Source organism: Rhea pennata, chromosome 10 (assembly GCF_028389875.1).
Source record: "Rhea pennata isolate bPtePen1 chromosome 10, bPtePen1.pri, whole genome shotgun sequence".
In the NCBI taxonomy this organism is placed as follows: Eukaryota; Metazoa; Chordata; class Aves; order Rheiformes; family Rheidae; genus Rhea; species Rhea pennata.
The window spans coordinates 2028546-2055848 of NC_084672.1; the positions used below are offsets into that span (position 1 = coordinate 2028546).

General features: G+C 38.7%; 1 protein-coding gene across 3 annotated transcripts in view; it reads right to left on the minus strand.

The window, feature by feature from the left end:
* Positions 1-27303, minus strand: part of MAP2K5 (mitogen-activated protein kinase kinase 5) — a 142418-nt gene that overhangs the window by 37949 nt on the left and 77166 nt on the right. For all 3 annotated transcript variants that reach the window (XM_062583859.1, XM_062583858.1, XM_062583860.1), the window contains exons 16-18: positions 27167-27238; positions 12667-12696; positions 195-221 (exon numbers count right to left, since the gene is read on the minus strand). In XM_062583859.1, coding sequence (XP_062439843.1) covers positions 195-221; positions 12667-12696; positions 27167-27238 — 129 coding nt within the window. The remainder of the gene's footprint in view (positions 1-194; positions 222-12666; positions 12697-27166; positions 27239-27303) is intronic.

A 27303-nucleotide genomic window follows, 5' to 3' on the forward strand; every position in this document is an offset into this window, starting at 1 on the left:
AACTCTTATAAAAACATTGATGCTCAGGATGTTCTATTATTTCTAATGGTACCTAATCTAATACAGGCAGTTAAAGGTTTGCATTTTCTTCAAAATGCAATTTGCTAAGTTTAAAACAAGGCATTCAAGCATGCAGAGGAAGCAGCCATCAGGAAAAAGAAAAGTGAATTTTTTTCTGAACTCATAAAGCTTACCATTAAAGATCCCTGGTTTTTCTGAATCTGAAAAAAGGCAATATGTAATTAGCATGTCATAATCAAAATGACTCACTTGGACACATTATGATCACTGAGAGAAAATTATTGCATCGCTGGTGGCAATTTGTGGGCATGTGTTAACACAATTTACATAATGAAAATACACAAATGTTAATAGCTCGCTTCTCATTTATAGGCGAAAGTCAGCAGAATGTTAATTTCACACAACACTTTTTAGTACCCTCCAGGTTGTATTAGAATAGGAAGAAAAACCATAATCCATTTCAAAAGGCTGTTTACGATTCAGATATAAATAATGTTTTATATTGCTAGATTGTGAACACTGGGCTTAATGTTGCAATCATTGCTAATGTTATGAAGCTCACTCTTTTTAAATTAAAAACCGATTTATTTAAAATTGAAATTAAATCATAGTCAGAAATTAGAATTTTGGATCACTGCCAGAGTCAGCTCACAATCCCTTTTTTTGTGAAGAAAACTTTAATTATGTGGTTGAAGTATCTGCCGCTACTCAGGAAAGCCTTTAATACTCCACTTTTATCCAACTCCACTTTTATGCCCACTTTTCTTATATATTCCAACCCAGTTTCACTTTGACTCTAAGTAGAGCATTGCCATCTGTGAGGCGAGAAAGTTTGATGAACTTCATATCGTTTTAAATGGCAAAGGAAAGCCTTGTTACCAATTGTGCCTGAGCTTTTCTGAATTTCTTATCATCACTTTGGTTGGTAGATTGATTAATAGTTTGTAGCAATGAAACACTCAGTTGCTTACAGAGAGCTACAAGATGTTCTGGTCCCCATTAGCAAAGCACCTTTTGATTACCAACAGCACAAAGGCAGATTTGCAATACAAACAACCGAACACAACACACAGCGCAGCCACCTCATACGCCATTTGGCTGAACACTGGTATCCTGACAATTTGTATACGCATACGATTTCTAATGGGTGTGCAAAATTAATTGAGTATTTTTCATACGCAACGTTGCACGAGTCCTCCGCTAATCACAACGCAAGCAGAGCGCAGTCTTTGGCGAGAGCGCTGTCTTCTGTTCTAACGCCGGTTATCCGGCTTGCCCCTTCCATCCGACCCTCTCGCTTGTACCGTGCCCTGACGATGGACGTTGCAGGGCTGCCACCAGCTTTGGAAGCGCTCACCCCAACACTCAGCCAGGGGCATGATCCTCTAGTGATGCTTTACAGGTAATAAAATGTAACATAGAGCGGGCAGAAAACTAGCACCAAGAAAAGAGCTGGTACTATGCATGTGCCTTTCCACATGGCATAAGCAGCGAACATATACACATAAACTTTCTACATACAGTTCTGTTTTTTTCAGAGGGGGAAAAAAAAAGAAAATAATAAATAGCTAGAAGTACCCCAATATATTTTAATGGTCATTTTCAATCTCTTACAGTTCCAACAGAATAAATTTGCAATTTTGCTAACAAACAAAATATTTTGTGGATATGAAAAAAGTCTTTTATTTATACTTCACCTTTAGATACTAAATGACAAAATAAGAGTCAGTGTATTCAACAGCAATGCTTCTGATTTCCTTTGTATTAGCGCCTGTGAATAGATTTAGTTTTTCATTAAAACATTTAACGTGTCAGTCACACTTCTGTACCAGAAAAATATGTCTTGTCATGAAAAGGAATAGAGGAGGGATCATATATAGTAATTTTAAAATTCAACATAGGTACAATTATCCCCAATTTGAGAACAGGATTTTAAATATTTCTAACAGAAACTCCCAATTCTTCTAATAAAAACAAAGCACCACAAACAGAAGTATTACTGAATTCTTGCTGTGACATTACAACTCGCTACTAGAGCATCAGGCCTCGCTTCGGAGATAGAGACGTGTGCTTGGTCACACACACGCGCGCACACACACACACACACACACTGTTACCAGATTTTATTACACAATTTTGATGGCAACATATTATTTTGAGATCATCTTCATAAATTTTGCATTAAGGTAGCTGTGCCAGTACCTGGAATTGATTCAAAATGCTTAAGACACTCAATTACTTTTTAACACTGTTACCCGATGTAATGACATATCTGCTATTTCCCTTGCATTTGATGATGCAACATCATTGTAATTGATTCATTTTCTCAATTAAATAAAGCTACTGTGCTTTTCTCTCTGTGAATGCCACAGAGACTCCCGAGTTAGATGTATTACCTATTTTCCCTGTCTCAGATATATTGCTTGTAAGGCTGCACTGTGCTCCTCTGTTAACTCCACTAGAAAATGTAATGTTACAGTCATATTTTTCAAGTTCTGAGCAGCAATGAACTTAGCTGTATTTATATTAGGCATATTTTTCACTGTTAAAACTATGTTGTTTACCTTTTCAAAGACCACATTATTGGACAGTGTCTGCAACTACAAAACAAACCTAACTGAGGACAACTTTACAGTCAATGCTTTGCTGTTTGCACACAGTTCATGAAAAAGCGAAGCATCCAGTTTTATAGCACATTAAGAACAGTTTTAAGAGTACTCAACATAAACTGTTTTATCTTTGCCCCTTCTCTTCGCCCCTCCCACCCTCCCCACCTCCCCCCAAAAAATTTGGTTTTCATGCACTGCTGGGAGACAAAAAGTTGAGGAGGCAGGTTAATCTTCAGTGATGTAACCGCATCTGCTTAAAATGAAGAAAGGTACAGTATGCATTTTAAAAGTATCAAGGAAGGCTTTCATGCACTCAGTAGGATATCATTCGCATCTCAAAAAAGTCACTTAAAGCCCCCTTCACCATTAATTTGCTCCCTCAGCCACACGTGCAGGAGAACGTGAGCGTGTGAACCCATGACCTGCTCACGCACTCGTCACTAAAAGATCCAGTTGGTCAGAAGCTTTTATTAAGTGTTTCTTCTACATCTGAAAGTCTGTGAATTTGCAGAATTAGACTAGACACTTAGTATTTTTGAACCTGTATTTTATTTACTGAGTTTTTTCTGTATTTATTGTGTATGCTAGTTTAGAGTTTGAAGGAAGGCAGAAAATGACAAACAAATCTATCACATTAACAGTCTATTTCTCAGGTCATGAAAAGTCACTGGTATTGGGAAAAACTACTCTATTCTCCAAATGTCATTTTTTAGGTTGGTTAAAAATGCAAAAGTTTGTCTCCTGCTACATCTACGATTTAATGAACGCCTCTGGTTATGAAAAGCAACTTTTGACAGACCATCAGGTTATATTTCTGTCTCCATGGAGACACTCTGGCCGGGAAGTGGCTGAGAAGACCTCTACCATCCCCTTCACATTATATTCACAAGCAAATCATCGAAACTCGAATGAATCCACCCCAGGTAACTTAGAGAAGTCGCTAGCTATAGCTTTAATTTTCACTTTTACTCTCTGGAATTAGGACTTGCCCTGAAGCTCTTGTTTGAGAGATTTGCGGCTGACCCAGGGTTAGATCTTCCCATATCAGTTAACAAATTTTCTCTTTACATATATACTGCTTTTCAAGCTAGTGGAGTTTTTTCATTTTTTATAGAAAACTACATATACAAATAATACAACTATGATTTTTTAAGGGAGGTCTATTTTCCCAATTCAGGCAATTGTGATTTTAAAAGAACAAACAAGTTGCTTTTAATCTCTAAGAATGAGAGTTAGATTTTATTGAACAGCAGAAACAGCAGGGATCGTCTCCTCCTGACAAATGCCCTACACACTCTTGCTTTGTCTCTGCCCTGATAGGAATGCAAAGGCAGTTTGTAAACACACCAGATTTCCATTTGGCCTTCACCATCGTGATTTTTACTCCTCCTCTGGAATGAGAGCATGATACTTTTTCAGGTATGTCTTACAAATTTTACATTTACAAATTTGAAGTTGGATGAGCTTCTGAAAGATGTCAAGGCACTGGAAATCGGTAAGACTGACTCCTGAATTTGTTCCTGAACTTCTGAAAAGATCCCACCATCTGCGGATTTTGCAAACAGCAAACTTCATTCATCCAGTCAAAGAACAGAGGGCAAAAAGGAAAAAAAAAAATACTTTCAAAAGAAAAAAAAAGACGACCTTAATGCACACAAACATTACACAAAAACCTTAATATTAAATATATTCTTACAATTATATTGTGCTGGTTTTCCCAGAGGTCTGCAAACAAATTTATATAGAGAGATTATTTCATCCACCATTGAACTGCAGCCACTTCTCACAGAAATCTGTTTACCAGAGTTTAGTAACACAATTGAACAAACTGGGCATGAAAAACTACACACTGCTGAAAATGTGGAGGGGATAAAGAAGCCAACAGTAGCTACCACGCTGGAGTATGACCAGGATGCTAGTGCTAACACCTCCCTCTTCTCAAAAGGAATGGGGGCCAAGCAAGGCCCATTCACTTCCCCTCTTTGGAAAAGACGGTAAATTTAGGAAATCACCGTCTCCAACATTGTTTCCAGCATCGCAAGATCCGCTCTAAGTAGAGCAAAGAGTGGTCAGTTCCCAGCAAAGGAATGGGTTTCAGTCCTAACCACTTCTTGCTTAACGTCACGTTCATCAACGCTAGTGAAATGACTGCCAGGCTACGGGAGAGGAATACTCGATGAACCTGAATGACGCTACAGAACAGGTTAGCCGATCACAACTGAGCAGGAATAACGTAAAAAAGGACAGATATCCTCATGGGATGTCTAGAGAGGAGTATGGTCTGTGGACACACGGTGTTGTCCTTCTTCCACGCAGCACAGGAGGGCTGTGTCTGCGCCCCTGCACCGAATCCCCAGAGAGCAGTGGGTCAGTTGGCAAAAGCTCAAAGAAAAGCCATGGGAACAATTCAAAATCTAGAAAGGACAGACTGAAAAACTGGGGCTCTTCAGCTTAAGGACAGAGCAGGAGTGGCATAATCACCTCGAGGAGTGCAAAACGCTCCTGCAAAAAGGTGCCCCATCTGCTCTCCGTGGTCACTGCACACACAACAACCACTGTATCCTACCGGGAGGAAAACTTTCCTGATAGAAAAGCACAGGAACAAATCATCTCGGGAGACAAGAGCCTCTGCTACCAGAAGCTTTAAGAGTAGTAGATGACTATCCTCCTTTTAAGTAGAGTCGCTGCAGGTCCCTTCTAGTTTAAAAGGAAACTGGTGAAAGTGTCAATAGTTAAAGCATTAGGCAGCACCTCTACTTGCACTGAAACCCATCCAGAAAAATCCTGAGCTTTCTCTCATGATCTGTAAAATCAATGGTGATCACTGCGAATGACATACCATACCAAAAGATTAAACATATTTCTAGGGACATCTTAAAGGATCTTAAATAACTCGAAGAAGTAGCAATTTGGATATACAAGTGGAGTTTTCTAACCAAAGTGGAGTGCTGAGCGGGTTTGGACAATAAAAGACATCAAACTGGGCAGTTAGCACCTTCTCCTAGGTCTTTACCTGCTTATACTGATAGCTGGACAGCGTTGCACTCCTTGATGAACTAAAGACACAGTTCTTGGAGCTGGCTGCCGAAGAGGTGATCTGGAAGGGAAGAGCCTGCCTGACCCTCGAAATCATTCCCTCACATTCCAGCCTCAGGTCCAGAGGACAGAGTTCTTCCCTAGCGGAGTAACTGGCATCCAGCACAGGAGGCCAGGATGGTCAGGCATGCTGCACGCCCATCCCGGACGGGCTGAAAACACCGTCCTCAGCCCCCGGCTGACATCCACTGTACCTGGGAGGAAAGCTCCTTTCCAAGCACAACCAGAGCATCTTCCATTCAACAGGAGCACCAGCCCAGGAAGAGGATGCCTACACATTTGCAAAAATCTCCCAGAAGAGATTTCAGTATTTCCTCCCAGATGTCTTTTACCCTTCTGGTAGGTAGCTCCTATGGCAAACATCATTTCAATTCAGGATCTTGCTCAACTTATACAGTCAAAAAGACCTCAGCACAGTCAGCCCTTTACAGGGCAGGAAAGAAAATAAAAGGAGCATGTAAGAACAAAAAGTTTTTTGCATTAAGCAATTTTCTTATTCAAATGATCAAAATTCTGACGGGTGCCAGTGCCATAGCTCCTAGCTGGAAAATGCAGGCTGTATTCTGGCCAGAAAGATACACCTGTGGGGGATTATGTTCGGTAGCTAATTTTCCCCACGTGAGTAAAATGAACTACTCACAGGTTTAAAGTTGATGTCAGCCTAGATATGAGCTTTTACACAGCGCATGTAAGCAGACACAAAGCAGCCCTGGCATTCCCGGCGCAGCTGCAGCACCATCCCCAGGACTTCAGGCTGCCTCAAAGTGTTAGAGGTAAAGTGAAAACAATATGCAACACACTTTCAAGATCGTAAGCTGAGAATCTACCTAGAAAAATACATTACAGAAATCAAGATTCACTATTTTCCTCCATTTCCAAGCTTGTGCATACTATTCAAGCATGGATTTTACTTTTTTTAATCAAAAAGATTAAAATAAAAACAAATATACCTCATGATACTTACTCAGCTAACAGCAAAATGTGTGCCAATTAAATCTCTTAATTTCCAAAAAGAAAACATCTCTGGAAAACCTGAAACTCTGCTCAGATTGTACAAGTTTCTAATAGACAAATAAAATTTAGAGTACAAATTTAATTCTGGTTAAGGAGAAAAGTAATAAAGCAAAATGTATCCAAAGTATTTTAGCTAATTACTGCTGCATGTAGTGAAATCTATATTAAGAAATGGACAGAGTTTAAATAATAGCAAATGACTTAAAATCTTTATCACTAATATATGAAATATATTATAAAAGCAAAAATATTTTCATAACACTGTGACACTTAAGATACTGTACAATAATTTAATTGGGAAAAATCACTATTTTGGCATTGGTATTTGAACAGTATTTAATGCCTTTTAAATGGTTAGACATAATGACGTATGTGGAATATAAAGACATTTCTTTCTTACTAGGAAACGTGCTGTAACCAACCCTCAATTTATTCTCACAAAATAAATGAATGTTTAAATGATGTTTCTGTCAATTGAGAAAAACAATAGTAAAATGGCTACTTTGCATGCCAAGTTAAACTAAATATTTTTCCTTGACAACCTGCTTACATTTAAATGAAACCAGGCCAAATTTGGTCAATAGTATGGATTACATAAAACAAAAGGAATCTTAGTCTATGTTAATATAGGGATCGGAAAGCAGCAACTTCATTTAAAACCATACAATTATTTAGCAAACTAAAATACAGCACATAAATTAACCTGTTTTTAAATGGAAGTGCTTGCATAGTAGCTTTTTGACCTATAATTAAATCTTACTTGCAGAAATCGCAGCAAGGGTAGAATTTGCTGATGAAAGGATAAAAACAAAATCTTGCAAAAAACTGCTGTGGTATCAGAAATCAAAAAGCATTTGCAAAATCTATTCCTGCTGAAAAAGAGCTATGTAACAAGCTGATCCAAGTCTGCATCGTGCCCCGCTCTCCATGGAGCAGAACCGATTTGCTCCAGCTGAGGATCTGGCCCACAGATATGCAGCATATTCTGCATCATTTCTCTGATGCTTTTCGTACGCTGGGATTTGGTAAAAGTACAAACCTTCCACTAACAGCAGCAGCAAAACAATTTCTTTCCCTGATGATTTTTGGCTGTATGTTTTCTTATAAAGCAAACCAATGGCAAGCCTATAGCAAATGCTTTCTTGGGCTATAAAATTTCCTATTATCCACTTCTGTTTTCTTTGCACTGGGATTTAAGAATGCCTCCTCATTGAGACGAGCAATATGTCATCATTTTGTTGAACTAACAGGCCTGACCGTCTTGTCTGTCTGAGTTAGACACACCAGTGCTCTGGTGTGCACGTTGCTGGTAAAATGAAGGTTAAAAAGCTGTGAGAATAAGAAGAAAGGAAAAATCTAACTATAACTAAATTCGTTACTAAATCCTTTCTATTAATTATCATGCCACAAAAATAAACTCTTTCTATTGAAAAAAACTTAAAATAAAGTCTCTCTTACTTTCACTACATTTTGAGATAACTTATTGGATACTTGGATTATGTATTTTAACAAATATCATCTTCTCTATTCATCATTTCTCGTCTTTTTGATCTTTTTTTCTACTTATCATGTTCTTTATTTGAAACAGATTTTTAACAGATAATCTTGATCGTTATAACAATATCTTGCTTGCATTTTATTCAAATAATTCTTAAAAACAGCTTAAAAAGCCGTTTGGAATAACATCAAGCTCTCCATCAATCAAATGAAAAAATTCCGCTGGCGGTTGTATAAACATCAGATCAACTCTGATGTCTTCAAGGATTTCAGAGTGAACCATAAAAAACTCCATTAACTTCTGACAAAGAATGCAAATTAATCACAACATGGGGTGAAATGAAATTAAAGGCTCTTTTCTAATCAATGACAAGGCAGGATGAAATATTTGTTACTCTCGCGCTCCCTGCGTTCGGGCTGCCTGGATGCTCGCACTTCCCCGGCGAAGCCCAAACGCAAGGTGTGAGCACAGATTCACCCACAGTAGCTGTTTCGCCCTCCCCACCCCCAGAGCTATCTGCTTACAAGTCGCTGGGATTCACAAAACACACTAATCATCTGAATCTCAGGTGCATCCAATTTGTTATTCACACTCTCCGGTGCCAGTGAAAAGCCTGGCGTAGACAGATGCACCAGGAACCTTAAATGACAGTTTTGGCCTCCGGAAGTGCGATCACTACAGCAAAATCTAGTACAGCCTCCAGGTGAAATGTCTGGAGCTCCATATGGAGCAGGGAAAATTAACAACAAGATGAAAATCGCTGTAGCAGCGGGGAGTCTGAATTTTTTGAAAAAAAAATTTAAAGATGAGGAAAGAGAAGTAATAAATTAATGGGGTGTGAAAACATTCAAAGCTTTACAATACCAGGGGCACTATTTGCTCAGATTTGGGGGTGGGGGGAGAAGTGGGGTGGGAGGATGCAGAAGGGGGGACGAGATTTCTTTCTTTCTTTTTTTTTTTTTTTTTTTAAACTTCAGGTCATTTTCATGTAATTTATTAACTGAGGCCTGGAATTATAGCCAAAGGAAGGAAAACATTTCTCTAAATGCAAAAATATCTTAAATACAGTCGTCATAATCTGCGCTTTCCTGCAGTTGATTAAATCCTCAGCAGCTTAGTATTGCCTGTTTCTTTGGAATATTTCCCTAATGGATGTTTCACGCTTTTAAGATACTGCTTTGCTACGAAGTTTGACTACAAGCCGAGAATATTCAGTGCGCAATTCTTTTCATTTTGCCTAAACTGCATTATCATTAAACAAGTCATTGCCCCCATCATATTTTTTATATAATATTCTGAATTTGGATCTACACGGTTAACTGTACATCTTTGAGTTTCTTCAGACACTGCACATCTTTGGGGTTCCAACTTAAAATTTAATTAAATAACAAAAGGAAAAGGGAAATGCTGTGAGGTTCCATAGCCATTTAGTTTTTTTACAGTTCTTTCTGCAGAGACACATAAACTGCCATCAAAAATCATATAAATTAAGGTTAAACTTTTAAAAGACACGTGAAACTAATTTTCCCACTGTTCCTTCTTCAACTCTCTAAAAAGCTAGACTAGGTACTAGTGAATGGGTTTGGTGAAAGGGTTTTGCTTTTCATTTTAAAATGTTTACATAGGGAAGAATTTTATTCAAAAGAGTCTGTTTTTCCTCTGTGTGTGCACCATTAGTGTTAATAGAGTTAGGCAAACACATCAGGGAAAGAATATACCCTTAAGTGCTTATGTTTGTATCTACAGAAAATCCTATGAGCGTCATAGTCTGCTTCTTCCAAAAGGAATTTTACATTACAGCACATTGCAATACCACACCAGGAAAAAAACAAAAACAGAAAACATTAACCAATTCAGAAGTATATAAGATTTTTAAGAATAAGAGTCTCCTTTTGCAAAGTATTTCTAATGGGAAAGTTTGTTCAAATCTTTACTATTGCTTATTTTCTTGTTCAGATCACTATTTTTGGCAGTTAGCTACAGACTATGAAATGCACTGCGTATTAAGACAAAAATTTTACACCAACTCTAAACACTTACACGCATGGTAGCAACTTTACTTACACAAGTAGTTGCTTGCATGCTCAGCTGCTTCCAAGATATGGCCCTATTGTGACCATCAGATTAAATTGTGGTAATATGAGAAATAAGTGTTAGCAAAATAAATGCTCATAGAGCTTAGAAAACGAAAAGTCGTCAGTTCTATCAGTAAAATATCTACTACGGGCCAGCAAACATCCATCCCTTAATCTTGCTGGCATATTGCAGGAGTCCTGAATTTCCACACTGCAATGATTCCCCCTATAAATCTTATTCATTTAAACTGAATTTATACGCACCATTTGTCTGTGTCTTAAAAACAGAGAAAAAAGAAAAGAAAGCCCCATTGTTTTTCAGCTACAGCTGGAGAGAAGCATTCATTTGCAGGAAATTTCAGGTGCTCTCAAACACATACTAATACTTTCCACTTTCAGAGAGAAGTAACTCCAAGTTATTTAGGGACAAATTCTGCCAATACACATTTGATTAGCTTCAGTCATTTGAATGAGCCCACTGAAGTGAGGAGGCTTTACTCAAGCGAATGACTGCAGAATCAGCCCTAACACACCGAGGTAAACGTGTATCTAGACAAAACCAAGCAAGCAAGCAAGCAAAATCCCCTAATTACTGCTCTAATCAGAATGGGTTGCTAAGGGTTCCAGTGACCAGCTATGAAAGTACACATCTGAAATACGTATGCTTCATATTAAAAAGCCCTATGAAAAGCAGTTGTTAGAAAAGCTTAATAGCTACATTTTAAAGTTTCACCTCCTCAGCTATTTTACATTAAAAATATACACAATTTCATGGACTACTGACTTACCAAATATTCTTTTACAATGCAGAACCATTTTTTAATTAGGAGAGCAAGAAGGATCTTAAACTGGCAATCATGTGTTTTGCTCCCAATTCAGAAAACACTATTTTTGTACAGACACAGACATAATACACACTAACTTCTTTTCCAAATCTCAAACACTTCTAAGAACAGAGCAACATCTTAAATTGCGTCCCAAGTCATTTTCGTTAGGTGCTATAATCCACTACCTGCAATGAACACCAAGATACTCAACTAGCACAAGCGAGTATGCCAATGCGTAGAGGCCACTTCAGCACAAGAGCTTCCTTTTCAACCTTCTCTCAAAGGAGAGGGTTCATTTAAAAAGATGGATAAAAGGTATGTTCTGCTAACAAGTTAGAACTCTCTTTCAGTCAATAAACATTTTCCATATGAGAAGAGAAAGTGAAAAATCAGTATATTTCTACATACGCAGAATCTTTACAAGTCCATAAAAATGTCAGGAGAATTTGCTTAAAACAGCTTATAAAAATGGGAGAGAGAATGAGTCCCAGCCTATTATTCAATAACCATGTTTGTGAGGCATCTGCATAATCTAACCATGCATAAATTAGTATGTGTATTACAACAGTTATTTGCATAATAATAGCAAGTTAATAGATGCTTAAAGAGCACAGACCAACACCACCTTTAAATCAGACATGCCTCCAGGCACTCTGATCTATACAGACCAAGATGCAGAAAACAGTGTTCATAAAACATGAAAACATAAAAGCCACATTCAAATAATTCATTTTAGTCCTTGGACACTTCATTTTTTCCCCTCCCCCAGAAAAGAATAATTTTAAGAACTGCAGAATAGGTGTTGCTATGAATTATAACATCCATCTTGCAATGAGAATTTAAAGTAACCATCAAATCTATTTCTGGAGTGGCTGTTATTTATAAACCTTCATGATTTTCAAGAATAAGCATATAGTAAATATTAACAAAGTAAAATATTATGCATTAATACAGTGCTCAGCGTTGGCCTACCCATTGTCACTAAAGTTAGAAATAGTTTTACTGCTGGCTTCCATGAAAATGAGTTAAGTCAGTGGAAAGCTGGAAAATGTCACTATCTAAATAAAACACTAGTATTGGATCCCCTTAAAATGGAGAATCTGGAATCCTCTTAAGTATTCCATTCACATTATACTTGTGATTTGGGGAGCATTTTAGACCATTGTACTACCATTCAAAATTGAAATAAAAAATAAAAATATAAAAAAGAAGCAGATACACCTTCCTGGCTTTAAAAGCACTGTTGTACATCCTGGAATATTTTGCGAATGCCTTAATCTCACAACAAAACAATCATTAACATTGTCATAATTTTCATCCTCTCGAGAGAAAGAAAATCTAGAGTTTGAAAAAAAAATAATAAAAAAATCAATAGAGACTTCTAAATGACTCCTTCAAGATACCACTTTTCAATTTAACAGGACAGATTTATTTGTATGTGGCTCAAATGTTCACAATTGCTCTCTGCACCTTCATACATAGGAATGAATGTCACAGTGGCAAACGGCAGTAATGAACAATCTTACCTGAGGATATGGAAACCTCCCAAGAGCAAGCTGGGAAAGGAAATAATATTTGTCTAGTTATATAGATTTGCATGGAGGGCACATTTTCTTAGAGAGAAAAGTACTCAACTCTCACTATTGTATAAACTGGAAAATGCCAGCAACAGTAATTTTGAAAACACAGGAAGAGCTGTATTTAGAATGGAGACATTCACAACAGTTACCCCTTGTTTTACATTTCTGAACATTTCTGTATTTCTCATGCTCTTTTGTCTGTACCACTTAGTAATACTGTTTGATGCCCAAGTTCCTGAGGACTCTAAATTAAACCAGTTCAGTCTCAATGGTGAGGCCAAAGACACTAACCTTTACAGATAATTATCTGCAATGAGGAGGTATTGTAGAACATGCACTGAACTCCCAAAGTTCTTCCTTAACTGGCTCAGAGTAAAATCTGGGTTATATAGCTGAGGTTTGTTTCCTTACTGGTGCCAAATCCAGCTAGGAACTCGAGAGTGGGATCTGGAGCAAGACTGTGGCATTTGGAATTTGATATATGTTCTTCAAATACATTTTCAATTACACATCATGTAAATTTGATGTATCACCCAGACTGTTTTATAAGTCAACAGATACGTTATTAAAGTATCTCCTAGTATCAGTATTATGCCCAACAATACTATTATTGCTGCCATGATGCCGTATCTAATAATTATTACATGATAAACTCTGTGCTTCATACAAGGCTTCAAGTTTTCCTGGCTGGTGTCTGAACCTTTGAAGCAATTTGTGTAAAACATGACTGGTTTAGGTAATTTTGTCCGCTCTTCAGTGAAGGAAAAGGGTTTTCAGAGTTGAAACAGCCTCCTCCAGAAGTGCAGCCAGAGCAGCTTTGTTATCTCCCTGTTTCGATCTGCTCTCTGGAGAAGCCCATCTCTCCCCCCAGTCTATGGAGCAGCCATAAGCCCACCAGCTTCACTGCACTGCAGTTATCCTTTGTGAAACCTCCTCTCACCAACCTTCAAAAGGTGGTGTATCAAAAGGTTATGGATGTACTAGTATCACTGATTTGTCTGCATGATAAACTAGGTATTTTCATGCTGGATTGGGTAACAGCATAACTGCCAAGGGTCTAAGCCACCATGTTATGGGGTCATCGGTATGGACTGTACCGGGCAACAGCAGAGACAGTGCCCTTTCTGCCATTCCAGCTGCAGTCCAAACCTGGTACTACCCCAGACATTTGGCTGTGAGCCTTAGTGAACCCAGTAAACTTCCACCAGATCCTCAGAGGAAGAGACATTATAGAAGCAGAGGAGGTCTTGAAGCATTTGTGAAAGGCATATAGCAGAAACCCAAAGAAATGAAACTTTTGTGTGTGTGTGTAATCAAGCTATCTTCAAAAGCAGTGTTCCCTATACTGAGATATTATTTGTAATGTCAATCTATATATGGAAAGTTAGCTGGCTCTAGAAGGCATCCTAATAACTCAATAATTCTGGACAGTTAGTTATTGAATAGAAACTTCACAGTTACAGGAACTGCACATTTTAATTCAATGCATCACTCTGAAAAATCACCCCAATCTTTGGCAAGTATCGCACCAGCGGGAGTTTGCATAATGAGCGAGGAGGAGCCATTACAGCTGTAGGAGTACGGTGCTGAACACCCATCCCTACTCGTAACGGCATGACAGAGCACAGCATCCTTTTCCAGAGAAGCTTTGGTCATGTCATTCATCTATCTAAAAGTGGTTTGCTTGTAGGCTTCCATTTGGGGATCTTTGGGTTTGCTTGGTTTATAAAACCAACATTTACAGTTTGTAAAAAGAATCACACTAACAAGAAACTTAAAAGGTTGCAAAAGCAAGGTCTCCAGGGAGTGCTCAGTTCGCCAGCGGTAAAGGTAAGAACATTAAGATGGCATGACAAATCAGAACTCTTCACCTTCTTCAAAGCTAAATATTTTAAGAAACCCAGTGGGGAAAGTTAGCTTTTGTGTGCTGTCCTCCAGGTCTGCCTCTTAGGCTGTAAACTTTTTAGGGTGAATTCTGCCTTCCAGATACGTTTCCGGTGTGGTGTGGAGCTCAGTGCTTCTCCTCGCAACCAATTCATCTTCATAAAGAAGAAATCTGAGCTAAGTAGGCCTCATTGCCACCCTTTCTGTCACTTCTGTCTGGTTCACAGCTCCTCCCATCTCAGCCCTCCTGTCATGGGGATTCACTCGCTGGTGGCAGGTTTCGAAACACACTGCTAAGCAGACAGGGAAAGGCCCTACCGCTGCAGTCATGCTCGGTCTTAAGGACCAGAAGCTGCTAAAATACACAAACGGCGTCCTTTTACCTTTTGGGAGGACCACCCTTAATTTCCAAGGAGCTGCCTGAGATCCTAGGAAGCCCTGCGGCTGTGATAGCCAGAAACCTGCAAATGCCAAACACCTTCCAGTGAACAGAAGTAGAAATCTTGATTTTTTCCTATGGCTACAGATTTAAGAATAGTCATAGCTGCAGACCTACAGGAATGTAATATTGATCCCACTGTATAAGAACATAATTACAGGTATCTGCACAAAGTATCATTCTGTAGACCTCTTATAAACAGAAAACGTATTGGTACCTCAGTGATGACTTCTTCCTAAGTATTTATGTTCTCGCTGACAGTTCCCTTCCCTGACCACCATCGGCCACAGCAGGGCTTTGCCTGTGTGACTCCAAAGGCAGTAAAGTAACTGGGGACAGAGTTTTCCACCAGGCACAACTATATAGTGTATAAATGAGCTCTGAAGAATGAGAAACATATCAGGAACAAGTTCTTCAGCAGTTGTTAAAAAAGAAATGCTTTTCTCAGTGAAGCTGCTTCTTGCCTGAGACCAGCAAAGCAATACACTGATGAGCAGATCAGGTGGCAGCTCTGCAGCCCCCAGAACCACCATGCGATTCATCTAGTCAGAGTTGTTTCCCCCCTGCAAGATTGTCAAGGTATTATAAATTAAGAAACTTACCAAAGAGTATGTAATCTTCCCTGAAATAGCCTGCAGATATGTCACTGTACTAAATGTGTTTCAGATTTAATGAAGCTTTAATGTCCTTTTTAATTTTGCCTGTTTCTATATCACCAGGGGTCGAGCAAGGCAATCAGCACTCAAGAGGGTGGTTTGGTTTAAAACTAGGAAAAACTCATTTGCTTATGAGTTGCACTGTATTTTCTTAATTAAATTTACTAAGTAAAATGGTTTAAGTTCAGCCAACCAATGACCTCTGTATGTAGATTTAGATTTATAAATAGCATCACAGTTAAAGTAAAGAAAAAAAAACAAAAAAACAAACAGATTAGAGCTTTACTAAAGGGCTTTTCATATTCTCTATCATCTGCATCAAAGAAGTCATTTAAACATATGCTGTATAAGCCCAATGCAGACTGCAAAAGATACACACTACTAAGCTAAAACACTACCAAAACCTTATCTCCTCTGCATTTACATGATGAAACCCAGCAAATTTAATTTTTTTTTTATGTATTTTAACTAAAATACAGTATTCCCATTCTGACTAGTGAGGTGAGGTTCAGAGGCAGATCAGTATTTTACATAGGCTTAGAGAATGGAATGCTTAAACTTTAAGGAGTTGGTTCTTGTTTCCCTCTGGGCAGCTTCACACTACACAAGAACTGCAAAAAGCCATCATTTAAAAAGATGCAGTGAATTGCACTGCCAGCATGCTATGAAAGTATAAACGAGAATCAGATCATATCAGCAAGAGATAAGTCAGAATAACACTTTCCTACATTATTTTACTTTAAAGCAACTATGTGCCTTTTTTTTTTTTTTTTTTTTTGCTTTCTTAAGCATAGAAGCATCAGAGCACTTAAAATGGTCATCTCTGTCATCTCTGTGGTGCCCAGGAAGGTTGCATCATGAAAAATGATATATCTGATAGGAGAGATTCCCCCAGCCTCGGACAGGGGAGTGTATGGAGGCACTGGGTGCACCATCAGGAACATCTATAACAAGAACTAAAAACCAGGGTACAGATAATTCCAAATGACTAAATAAAACACAGTGATATAGTGTGCATGTATGCTGCTGTTTATCAAATTGTATCAAAATACCCTAAAAACAAGTAAAAGGAAAGCAAAAAGAATAAGATGGCCAGTTTGGTAGCATCAGGTGCCTAAACCCTATCCGTCGAACAGCCTTAAGAAGGGCTGGAAAGCAACTCTAGCTAGGCTCAACCCGCTTGCGCATAGATACAGATATTTAATGTCCAGATAAATGAAGGCAGAATTAAAAGGACTTGTTGAAATAACATAATTAATCATTTTGGAATTGAAAATAGAAATTCAGGAGTCCTGGCTAACAAGCCTCTTCCTCTACATTAGTCTTTTAAAATGATACTTGATTGCCTCTCGCCTGCCTATATCGTTAATCCAAACTGCAATAGCAAGTGTGGGTGAGCAGTCCTTATCCCCTTCAGAGAGTGGCTGAGGAAAGAAGTTCAAAACATATTTTCAGGACACTTGGGCACTAAAGTCTTCCACTTAGATTATTGGCTGTGCTGTGCAAGTTGTTTTTTAATTTACAGTTATACTGAAAAGCATGGGATGTTTTTATTCTTAATTTAGACACATTCCATGTTTCTCAGCATAACTGCAAATTGAAAATAAGCACTTACAATATCGCTAGTGATCTAGCTGAAGGAGGACTTTATAGTCTGAAATGTTCTAAAATTTGTTCTTAATTACCTTGTGCACATTTTACACAATTAAATTTCCATCTAAGGATTTTGCATTTAGATTGTGCACTGCAGTTAAACCCTCATTTTATGGAAAAGCAGACGCCACTTTGGAACATTCAGACACAGGAAACTTAAAAAATCAGACTTAACTACTGGATAACATGAAATTCCCTAGGTGAAATTTCATTCCAAGACCAATTTATACATTCCTAGATAGATGGCTTAAAATCACCTGAAACTCTGCAGGGTATGGACCTTAATAAATATTAAATACCTCAAAAACTAGCCTAAGATTTTTCTTTCCTTCTAATATCAATTTCACTGTCCTCTTATTGCACAGGAAAAAAAAAATCCAAAAGGATATAACAGCAATTTACCAGCGTTAAAGTGCTTCTGAGGTTAAACTGACAACAAAGAAGAACAGAAACACAAAGCATCTTGAAGTAGGGTTTCAATTAAATGTGCAGGATTTAGTAATGCAGGACGAAAAAAGAGTTACAAATTAATTTAATCTTCTGCCTATAGTTTGCAGCTGCACTCCAAAGTGTCTGGGGCTTAAGAACAAAGCCTTGAAAGGCCTCAGAGTGAGGAAAGCTTCAATTTTTAATGTATAACGCCATTAGCTGATAACTTGTGGAATCTGCGACCCCTGCGGAGGGGCATAAGTGCGGGTAACAGAGACTGATGAAGTGACATATTTGTTCACGTCTAGAAGTATGAGAAAGAAGGTTATTACTAATACCATCAGGCCCAACAGAAATATGCCCTAATAACCTTTGGGACGTTCCTTGGCTTGAGCAGATGAGTTCAAGATCTCTCTGCATAAAATATATTAAAAATCAAAGCCTAATTCACCTTAATTAAAGATAATTAGTTTCACTTTGACTTCTTTTAAATATGAACCATAGTAGATGCACTGCAAACTAAAGACTGCATACAATCGTGATTAAATTGCACATTTCTTCCAATCCACAAACGCACTATATTATCAGGCTTTTACTGCTACTTCTTCAAAGGTGCTGTTCAGAGTTAACAGTGTGCTGCAGCCTTCTCTAAAGCAAGAAATGCCCGTGGGTGACACCCAGGCCTTTTGGGTCCAATCCATGTCAACTGTCATGGGCAGAAGTCACACAAACGAGAACGATTAAGGAGACTACTTGTTTGAGTAAAGATGCTTCATGCTTATTTGTTTGCTGGACTCAGATTTTAAGAAATAACAGTTCTTAAGAGGAAATATTTAAAGATACCTGGGATACGGTCATTTTAAAAATCACAGATTTGATCCAACTGCTGGGACACACAGCACAACTGAAATCACACCTTCAATTTCACAGATTATAGAACGCTAGAAATGAGTGACTGCCCAGTCCATTCCTGGTCTGTACCTACAGAAAAATGCCGAATTCAGTTATGCTGATGGAAAACCAGCTCAATTTCACTGAAGTAATGGTGCCCTTCTCTATTTGCACTGGCATTAAGGAGCTCTGGCTGGAGCATCTTACAAACCAATTACAGTAACATAGACAAAAGCAGACTCAACTCACAAACACTTCTAATTTTTTTATCTTTTTGAAAGCAGAGTCAGCTATACTATGCAGTGTAGGAACAGGTAACCTTAACCTGTATTACATAACCGGTACGCTACGTGTGCACACAGCTGATATTATCCTTTAATTGTCCATTCATCCATCTACTCAGGTGGAGGACGGCATTATTTATTTTGCTGCTACACAGACTGCCCACAGTGGCCTAACAGCAATTGCTGAGAAACATGATACATTGAGGTCTCAACCTGTGCAAACTGTACCTAAACTTACACTTTATTGCAGTTTAGTTCACAATCTTCACCTAATATAGGGTTACATCCCAGTGCAGCAAGCGGATAAATCATCCTGGAATATTACTCTGGCTAAGTTTAGCTGTGAGTGGAGCATATGTGCTTCCAAGTCACTGAAGCAAAGGCCCATAAAATACACTAATTACTGGAAGTTATGGTCACCGAGTGATTGATAGCGCTCTGCAAGGCAACTTCCCCAGTTTCAGCTATTCTGACGGGCCTCCTCCACCACAGAGCAATTATTAATTCATGACCCAACCCTCAGGCACTACTACCTTTACTTCTAATTCTGCTGCCACAAAAATAGTGACGTAGCTGGACATTGCCTTTCTTCATCCCGATGGCCGGGTGAAGATGGCAGACGTGAAAACTGAGCTAACGTCCACAGCTTGGATAAATCACTGAAAATGGCTTAGACAAAAATCCTTAGGCCAGCATTTTCCTAGGAACAAGTTTCTAAAACGTGTCATTCTGTACAGAACAATTAAAACCACATAAATGTTCTACAAGAACGGTAATTTTTCCTTCAAGTTATTCAGCAATTTTGTGTGTGTTTTACAGCCGTTCCCCATTGCTGAATGAAGCATGTAAGGGTTTGTCCACACGAGCTGGCAAATCACATTACACACAGTCCTTAACAACACACAGTAACAGGAGGAGGCTTATGGCAAAAACAGGAAAAATGTGTTGTTTATTTTCTTGCTTTCCTTAATCCTAAATTAAAAAGGTCTGCTACTGAACTGTCATAACCCATGCAACCATCGGTGGTCTCAACTGAGAGATTCAAGGGCCCAAGCATGAGTCTGTGCTCATCTAGATTGCATGAAACCCCCAAAAAGGCCAGACTGAAACACCTTCTTCTCCCTAAAATTGGTTTCTCCTCAGGAAGGAGCGTGGCTGAGGAAACCAGCACTACTCAAAGCCCTGCTCTATGACTGCTGCTGGCCAACAGAGGACATTAGCCCACAGGGATGGTAATCTAGCACTTTCAAAAATGCTGCTTTTAAATTTTCTCTAATAACCTTATCTCTGAAATATTAACGTCAGAGTGATTTGCCGCTACAAAGTAAACATCTATTGTATGTGATTATTTGGGTGGTTGGGTGCAGAAGTGAGGCTGCTATTTATTTATTAACTTAAAGAAGGTTGGGATTTAGTAAGAAAAAGAAAAGGTTGAGTCATTTAAAACACGTTATACTGTATCTACTGGAATGTGATCTAACACGTTCAACTGATTTTACAACTTTTTGAATTCTCAATGTAGAAATGGGAAAATAATGCTCTTTTAATATGTTTGGTTAGTGCTGACCTCACGCCTTCTAGTAGGAGCCACTCTGGTGGCCTGAGCGGCACTGGAGCCACCCCATGAGAAGGACTTTCCCAGTTTCTCCAGTTTAAGCAGGTGGAATAGAATTTTGTTCACTGCAAGTACGTTACACTGCAAACAGGGAGAGCGGACCTGAGCACCAAGACAATTATCCAAAATTTTGCTTTAAGTTGCTTCTGACAAGTCTTGTACCACCAAGACCTCTAGCTGGCTCATTTCTGTACCTCTCTTTTAGACACTGTGAAGCTGTACGGCTGGCACAGACAACAGCTCAGCCATCAAAGGAGACAGACCCCTCAGTCCCACAGATGTTTCAGCAGGATAAACTCTATAGGAATCTGGACTTGTGTCTTTAATATGAAAACTACCTGCAGCAGTGCTTGAAGAATACTTTTTTCAAACTGAATTTACTGTTAACGGTGATACGCAATATATATCCCAGAAGCTACACAGCACCAGTACACTGTTACGAGCACATACACTGCATGCTCCTTTTTCACTGTCAATCGATGCTTTAGTGCAATTCAGAGCGCTTGTTGTCTACAAAACCATAATGAATAAGACTCGGTCTGCAAAGTCCACTTCTCCCCAGCGTACAGTCAGTTTGCACACCAGGATGTTCCTGATGTTCATCCCCAGGGCTAAGTTTATAGGAGTAGCAGCAGAGAGTTCAAGAATTTCCCCTAATGCTTCTTATATCTGCTTCTTGCCTCATGCATCCCTTTCAGCTTCCCTCAGAAAAACTGCTGCAGAGCTTCAATGTCAGGGCAATGACATGGAACACTTGCACCAACTACACCTTAAGATCTCTTGATAATTGCAGGTGGATTCTGCACGGAATTTACAAATGGATTTGATCATCAGTGATCACATCTGCAAGATTACCATACAAATCCAAAGCTTCACATTGCAAAATGCTCTTTGGAGATGGTTGAAAAGCTGAAATAACTGCTATAGGAATAAAATCTGAAATCAAACAAGATCCAGGACTGGAACTCAAGAGCACTACAAGAGTTATAGAGGGGATTATGTGTTATTTTCTGATTGTGATTTGAAGCATATATTCCATTAAAGATGATGTGCAAATTACACAAAATTAAATTCTCTTACAAATCTCAAAAAGCAAGGACAACTCCAGTAAGACCTGTCACCTGATTAGAAACACCTTGCTTCAACCAAGTATTTTGTTATAGTATGAAGACTCCTGCTCTGTATGGAGATTAAATGCAAATTCTCATTTTCCTTTTAAGCTTGACTCTTGCCATCTTCTAATGGGCTAGTTTAATTAATACTCCTCCTGCCTCTACTCAGTGTAGCTCAACACTGTAGGTCACTGCACGGTCAGTGTCTGCTTCCAGCGGCCACACCAACATGCACAGTTGCCCCACCGCAACTGTACCCCTTTCTACCAAACCTCCACTGTCCCGAGTGCCAATGCAGAATGCTATGCTGTCCAAGTAAGCTTTTCCCCCACATTTGTCTAACTATTATTGTATGGTATAGGTGTAAAGTCGACCAGACCAACCACAGTATGCAGGCATAAGTGAAATCCTTTGCTTCTGCAGGATTTCCTGCAGACCAGCTCACTACCTTCACTTCAATGCTGATCACATATTTTAGAGTCCTTAGAAAGAAACCTCCTGAAATCTCCTCTCCTTTACACTCACATTTATACTTTACATTACACATTACATTACGTAAAACTGATACAAAGGCTCAAAGTGTATGTCAAACATCTTAAAGATCGAAGTGCTTTAAGTAAGAGAGGCATCTTAAAGCAGGGCTTTGTCTTTTCTAGCACCCTCTCCAAGCACGCTCCTCTTTGCCTTCACTGTTCACGAGTGCGCTCTTCCTACATTCCCATGTGTGCTCCTAGCCCCAGCGTGCTAAGGAGTCTGAGAGGCCGTAATGCTGACGTTCCAGGTCAACTGCTCTCACAATATATGTATATGTGCCTGAAATACATGACACAGGGCATGTTTTCTGGATATATATTGGTGTTGCTGTATTTGGGAATGCAGACAAATCCTGAAAATACATAAAATGACTTCTTGCAATATTGCTTAAACCAGCATCTTAACATGAATAGTACAATTATCAAGCAAATGTGCAGGTAACTAAAAAATCAGGTGACTGCAGACATAAGTTTTCATTTTGTGAGGTTTTAAGAACTCGCTTCTAACACGACACTAAGAAACCAAAGCTCACTTCCCTGGAGGAAAGAACACTGATAGTCTTTGCAGGAAAAATGAATTTTGAAAGAGGGTCTGAACACAAGAAAGTATTTGCTTTTCTCAGCAGAGGACAGTGGAAAGTAGGGCCTAGGAGATGATACAAAAGAAGGTGCAAAAAGGTGCAACAGGTATCACTAGAAGATAAAGCTGAACACATGGAGCTCATATTCTACTTCCAAAAGTTACTCAGTTTGTGGTATAAACAAATCACTTCAAATTCCTGCATTTAAATATAATATACCACCAGTTATATTTGTAGAAAAAAATAGCCCTGAATCTTTTGCCAAACATAAGCAAACCTATGCTATGCCTCAATAAACACCTAGAACCACCTATATATTCCATTCTTTTTCCTCACCTCCCATCTCCTCAGGGTATGTAGGAGACTGATCCTGTCTTGAAAGCAGACAGCAAGCCTCACCAGGCTGTTTTGAGATGTTGAAGTCCAGGGGAAAATCAAGAAGCAATTCCCCATGGAAGCAGGGATACACAAAAGCACATCAGCCCTACACGGTCAGAGCAAACATCCTTCTCCCCAAGCTCCAACAGTGGCCACTTGCCCCAGGAGAAGTAGCTCAGCTGAAGGCAACTGCTGGCATGCCTACACCTTAAACGAAGGCAGCATGGGAATGGGACAGCCAAGAATGCTGTCTATTAAAAACCAGAAAGATGTATTTTATCCACCTTTGGGTGCTTTAATGTTCATTTTCAGATAGCAGCCATGTATGGTAGGAGTGGGGCCCTATTTATTAGAAAGTAAAAAGAATTATTAGGCAATGCAATTTTTCCTCCTGTGCAGGGCACAGTTCTTGGGAGGGAGACTGGATCAGTTACAGAATGCAAAGAGCACTTAAAATCAGCCCAGGCAGCCTGGAGTGTATTTTATGACTGAGTTATAAACCTCTGAAAAACAGCTCTTATAACGAAAATGCTGACACAGTCTTCAGTGTAGTGACAGCAATGTCATTGGTTTAAATTGAACTTGCTTTGTCAACCCAAGAGCGCTTAAATAAAACTACATCTGAAAACCTCATGAAAAATACTACTACTACTACAAACTATTTGTAATGAAACACTTTTTAAAAAGATTTACAGATTATGCATTAAATTTAATTCACCTCAAAGGAAGAAATTCACTGAAGAAAGAAATGTAAACTCCAAAAAGAGGAAAACAATAAAAATAAGCAAGCTAGGAGTATTTCCTCCTTTTTTTTTTTTTTTTTTTTTTTGGAAAGAGTAAGACTGATGGGAAGCTAAACACCCTTAGTCATCTACTGTTTCAAAAGGAGCAAGAGTGCTCATGTCTCCCATGCTTACGTGGCACTTAGATCTAACGTTTCTCACCCTCAGCTAGCATACTCCTGGGGCAGTTTTTTTATTCTTCAAAAGGAACATTTTGGTTTCTCATTACACATAGCTTTGCAGCAAAGAAATTCATGGCATTTTAAAGGCTCAGAAGAATACTGCAGAAAATGAGATTTACTTAGCTGCTGTTCTGTATCATCATACACCAAAATAGCTCTTGTTAACTTAGTCTCACGTGAAATTTCTTTTTAGCATGCTGTATCTGTACTAGCTTGAAGTTGCAGGAATTGGAGTATTGCAGTACTAAGTGGAGATGATTTTAAAATCTTACAATAAATGCTAACTTCACTTTTTAACAGCTCCATCAACAAGAGCCTAGGTGTCTGCACTACCAATTCCCATGTCAATAGACAGTGTTACTTTAATGACAGTGACCTTGTGTGGCTCTTCGAGCATCTTCTTCACCTTTTTTGAGACATTTTTCTAAGCCACTGTCCTTGCTTTCATCATTTAACACATCACTCAAACCACTTCAATAAAACAGCGATCTTGTTGAAGAGAGGTCTCAGGGGACCAGAAGACATACCAATTAGCAAAGCACACAGAATCAAATTGTTTTGTACATCTGGTTCAGGAGACATTCACAGACCGTAGGAAAGAGAAAAGGAAGTTGAGAAGGTTTGAAAGTGGAGAGTCAGTGCAAATGAAAGAAGCTTTCCTAATACTGGCTGACAGGATGTAAAATCTATCCTTTAATTCATGACTAGTCAGATTGCCTACTAATAATCCTCAACTAAATTCCAAGTATCTTGGTCTATATGGAAATTCTTCACAGCTTGGAGACTAGTGTTGGACATGGAAATATGTCTTTTATACCTTTTATATTCAGCAAAGCAATCTGTAAATACTTGCTCTACATGACTTTTGCACATATATCACTATTCCACTGTGAATCAAGAACACCACTCAAATATTAAGGTAACACAATCTCATTTTATCCCTTTGTCAGTTAGATTCATTTACAGTTTGTGTGAATATGTTCTGTATCTCTCCAAAAATTCGGAGGGCTCTCCAACCACTGAAATTTGCAGCAAAACAAATTAACAGCACTGCATCCCCTGTGACGCATTAGAGTATGTCATTATTGTATATACAGAGCTAGCTTTAATCAGACTCAAAAAAAGATTTACAAGATCTGAATGCAATGATTCAGCATTAAATATTTTTGTTTTGGTTAAAACTGATCATGCATTTGGCAAGCAATGTTTATTGTTTGAAAACACAATAAAAGTCTCACTTAACTTTCAGTTGGCAAAAGGTAAAATTTGCCTAGGTGTAGAGCATCACACTTAACTTCTGTCTAACGATCTGCTAGGAACCTCAGTTCTACTTCACCAAAAGGTATATTCAACTTCAGTTTCATGACATTGTATTTACTAGAAGAGAAGGGAAGGGCACCTATATTTTTCAGTAATGTCCTGCTTTTGTTGGGCAGGCTGTACATGAAAGATGATGCAAGTTAAGTCAGAGGTTCTGACTAAGACCAAAATCTTTTGCAGAAATACATGAAGGTCTTGCTGATTCTCATGGGGAATGCTTGGAGTTTTCAGGAGGCAGGGAAAAAATGAAGAGAAAACGGAGAGCATTGTGCTAACCATATAAGAGAGGCAAGGAGTATCAGTGGTCAAGTAAATGGCAACCATTCTGAAAGCAGTTGAGTCTCCAAAGTTTGCATGTCGTTGTGTCTCCCCCCCCCCCCCAAAGAACAGGGACCTTTGTTTATACAAAATTTGCATTACTATTTGTCCCAAAGTCAGTGAATGAAAGCTCTTTGCATGGTCATTATGTGAAATCTCAGTGGTTTTAATGATCTCACTGTTTTGAATGAACTCTTCACGTAGGAAGAAACAATCAAGAGGATCAGACCTCATCTCTGCTGGAGTCTCAGCTAGAAACCATGATCATCACTAACAGTGTATACAATAGACTTACAGATCTCTTACAAATGGAGTAGAGCTTGTGTAACACTCAGACTGCCCCATGGGCTAGATATTATCCAGCTCTGATCCAAGAGGGGGAAAGTTTTTTTTATGGCATTGCTTGGGAACGAAGAAGTCTCCTGAGAGCCTACACTTGGCTCTCAAAGTTTTCAGACTGTAGTTGGTTTGCTTGTGACCAGCTCAGGTCAGTCTGAAGAAGGCTACATAAAAATACCCTTCTACCCCTACCAGATCAGTTACCTATTCCTTCTCCTGGACCAGATCTGTTTTCACTTGTCAAGACTCTATCAAAAGACAGGTATTTCTACTCAGCTTACACACTCAAGATTCTCTGTCTTATAAGCTGTCATCCATTTTTATAAAATCCTTGAAATTTTTATTTTTAAGACATCTGATGAATACTAAGTAGAAAAAACAAACCACCTTTTTCTTGAATAAGAACTGACTTTGTTCTGACTAAACCTGCAGAAAGTATGGATTCTTCTCCATTACAGGTTTTATGGTCACACTCTTTTTAAATTGCTTCATTTTGATACAACTTTCCCCATTTTTAAACTAGGTTGGTGAGAAATCTTACTAAAAGCTCTGGTGAACACTCAGGTCCAAACACCTTATTTAATCACACAGGGAGAGATTCCTATATGTTTGAAATATTTCTGCTAAGATTTTGTAAGGACATTAATCAATTCAAACCTTGGATTTGCATAACTCTATTTTAACTCTTATAATAGCCCTCTCTGCCCCGGCCTGTGAAGATGTGATAAAGGATCCAGCCATCATCAGCCCCAGAGGTGTTGAAGGGATGTAGAGGCGTCCATGTACCAGGCCCTACCTTCTGCTCTCATAGATACAGTCTTAAATCCTCTGTTAAAGGTAACAGGCACAAGCCTGTTACAGAGACTCTCTAGACCTAACTGAATTTAACTCAGTAGGAACAAATCCATTCTAGATACAGCCAGGAAATTTAGCAATAGTTAAAGAGTGTATTTATAAAAGAGTATAGAAAAGACTAAATTAAAATATTCTGAGGTTAGATTTCATCTGATTCTTTCAATATGCACAAGCAAATGATACATATTTACATACCTCCATGAAGGAAATCCCTAAACTCCAAACGTCAGAATGAATTCCATACTGTTCTCCCGAAATCCGTTCAGGCTGCAAAGAGATGGAAAAAAACATCTTCTTGAGCCTAGCAAACAAACATGCACACTTCTCCCACA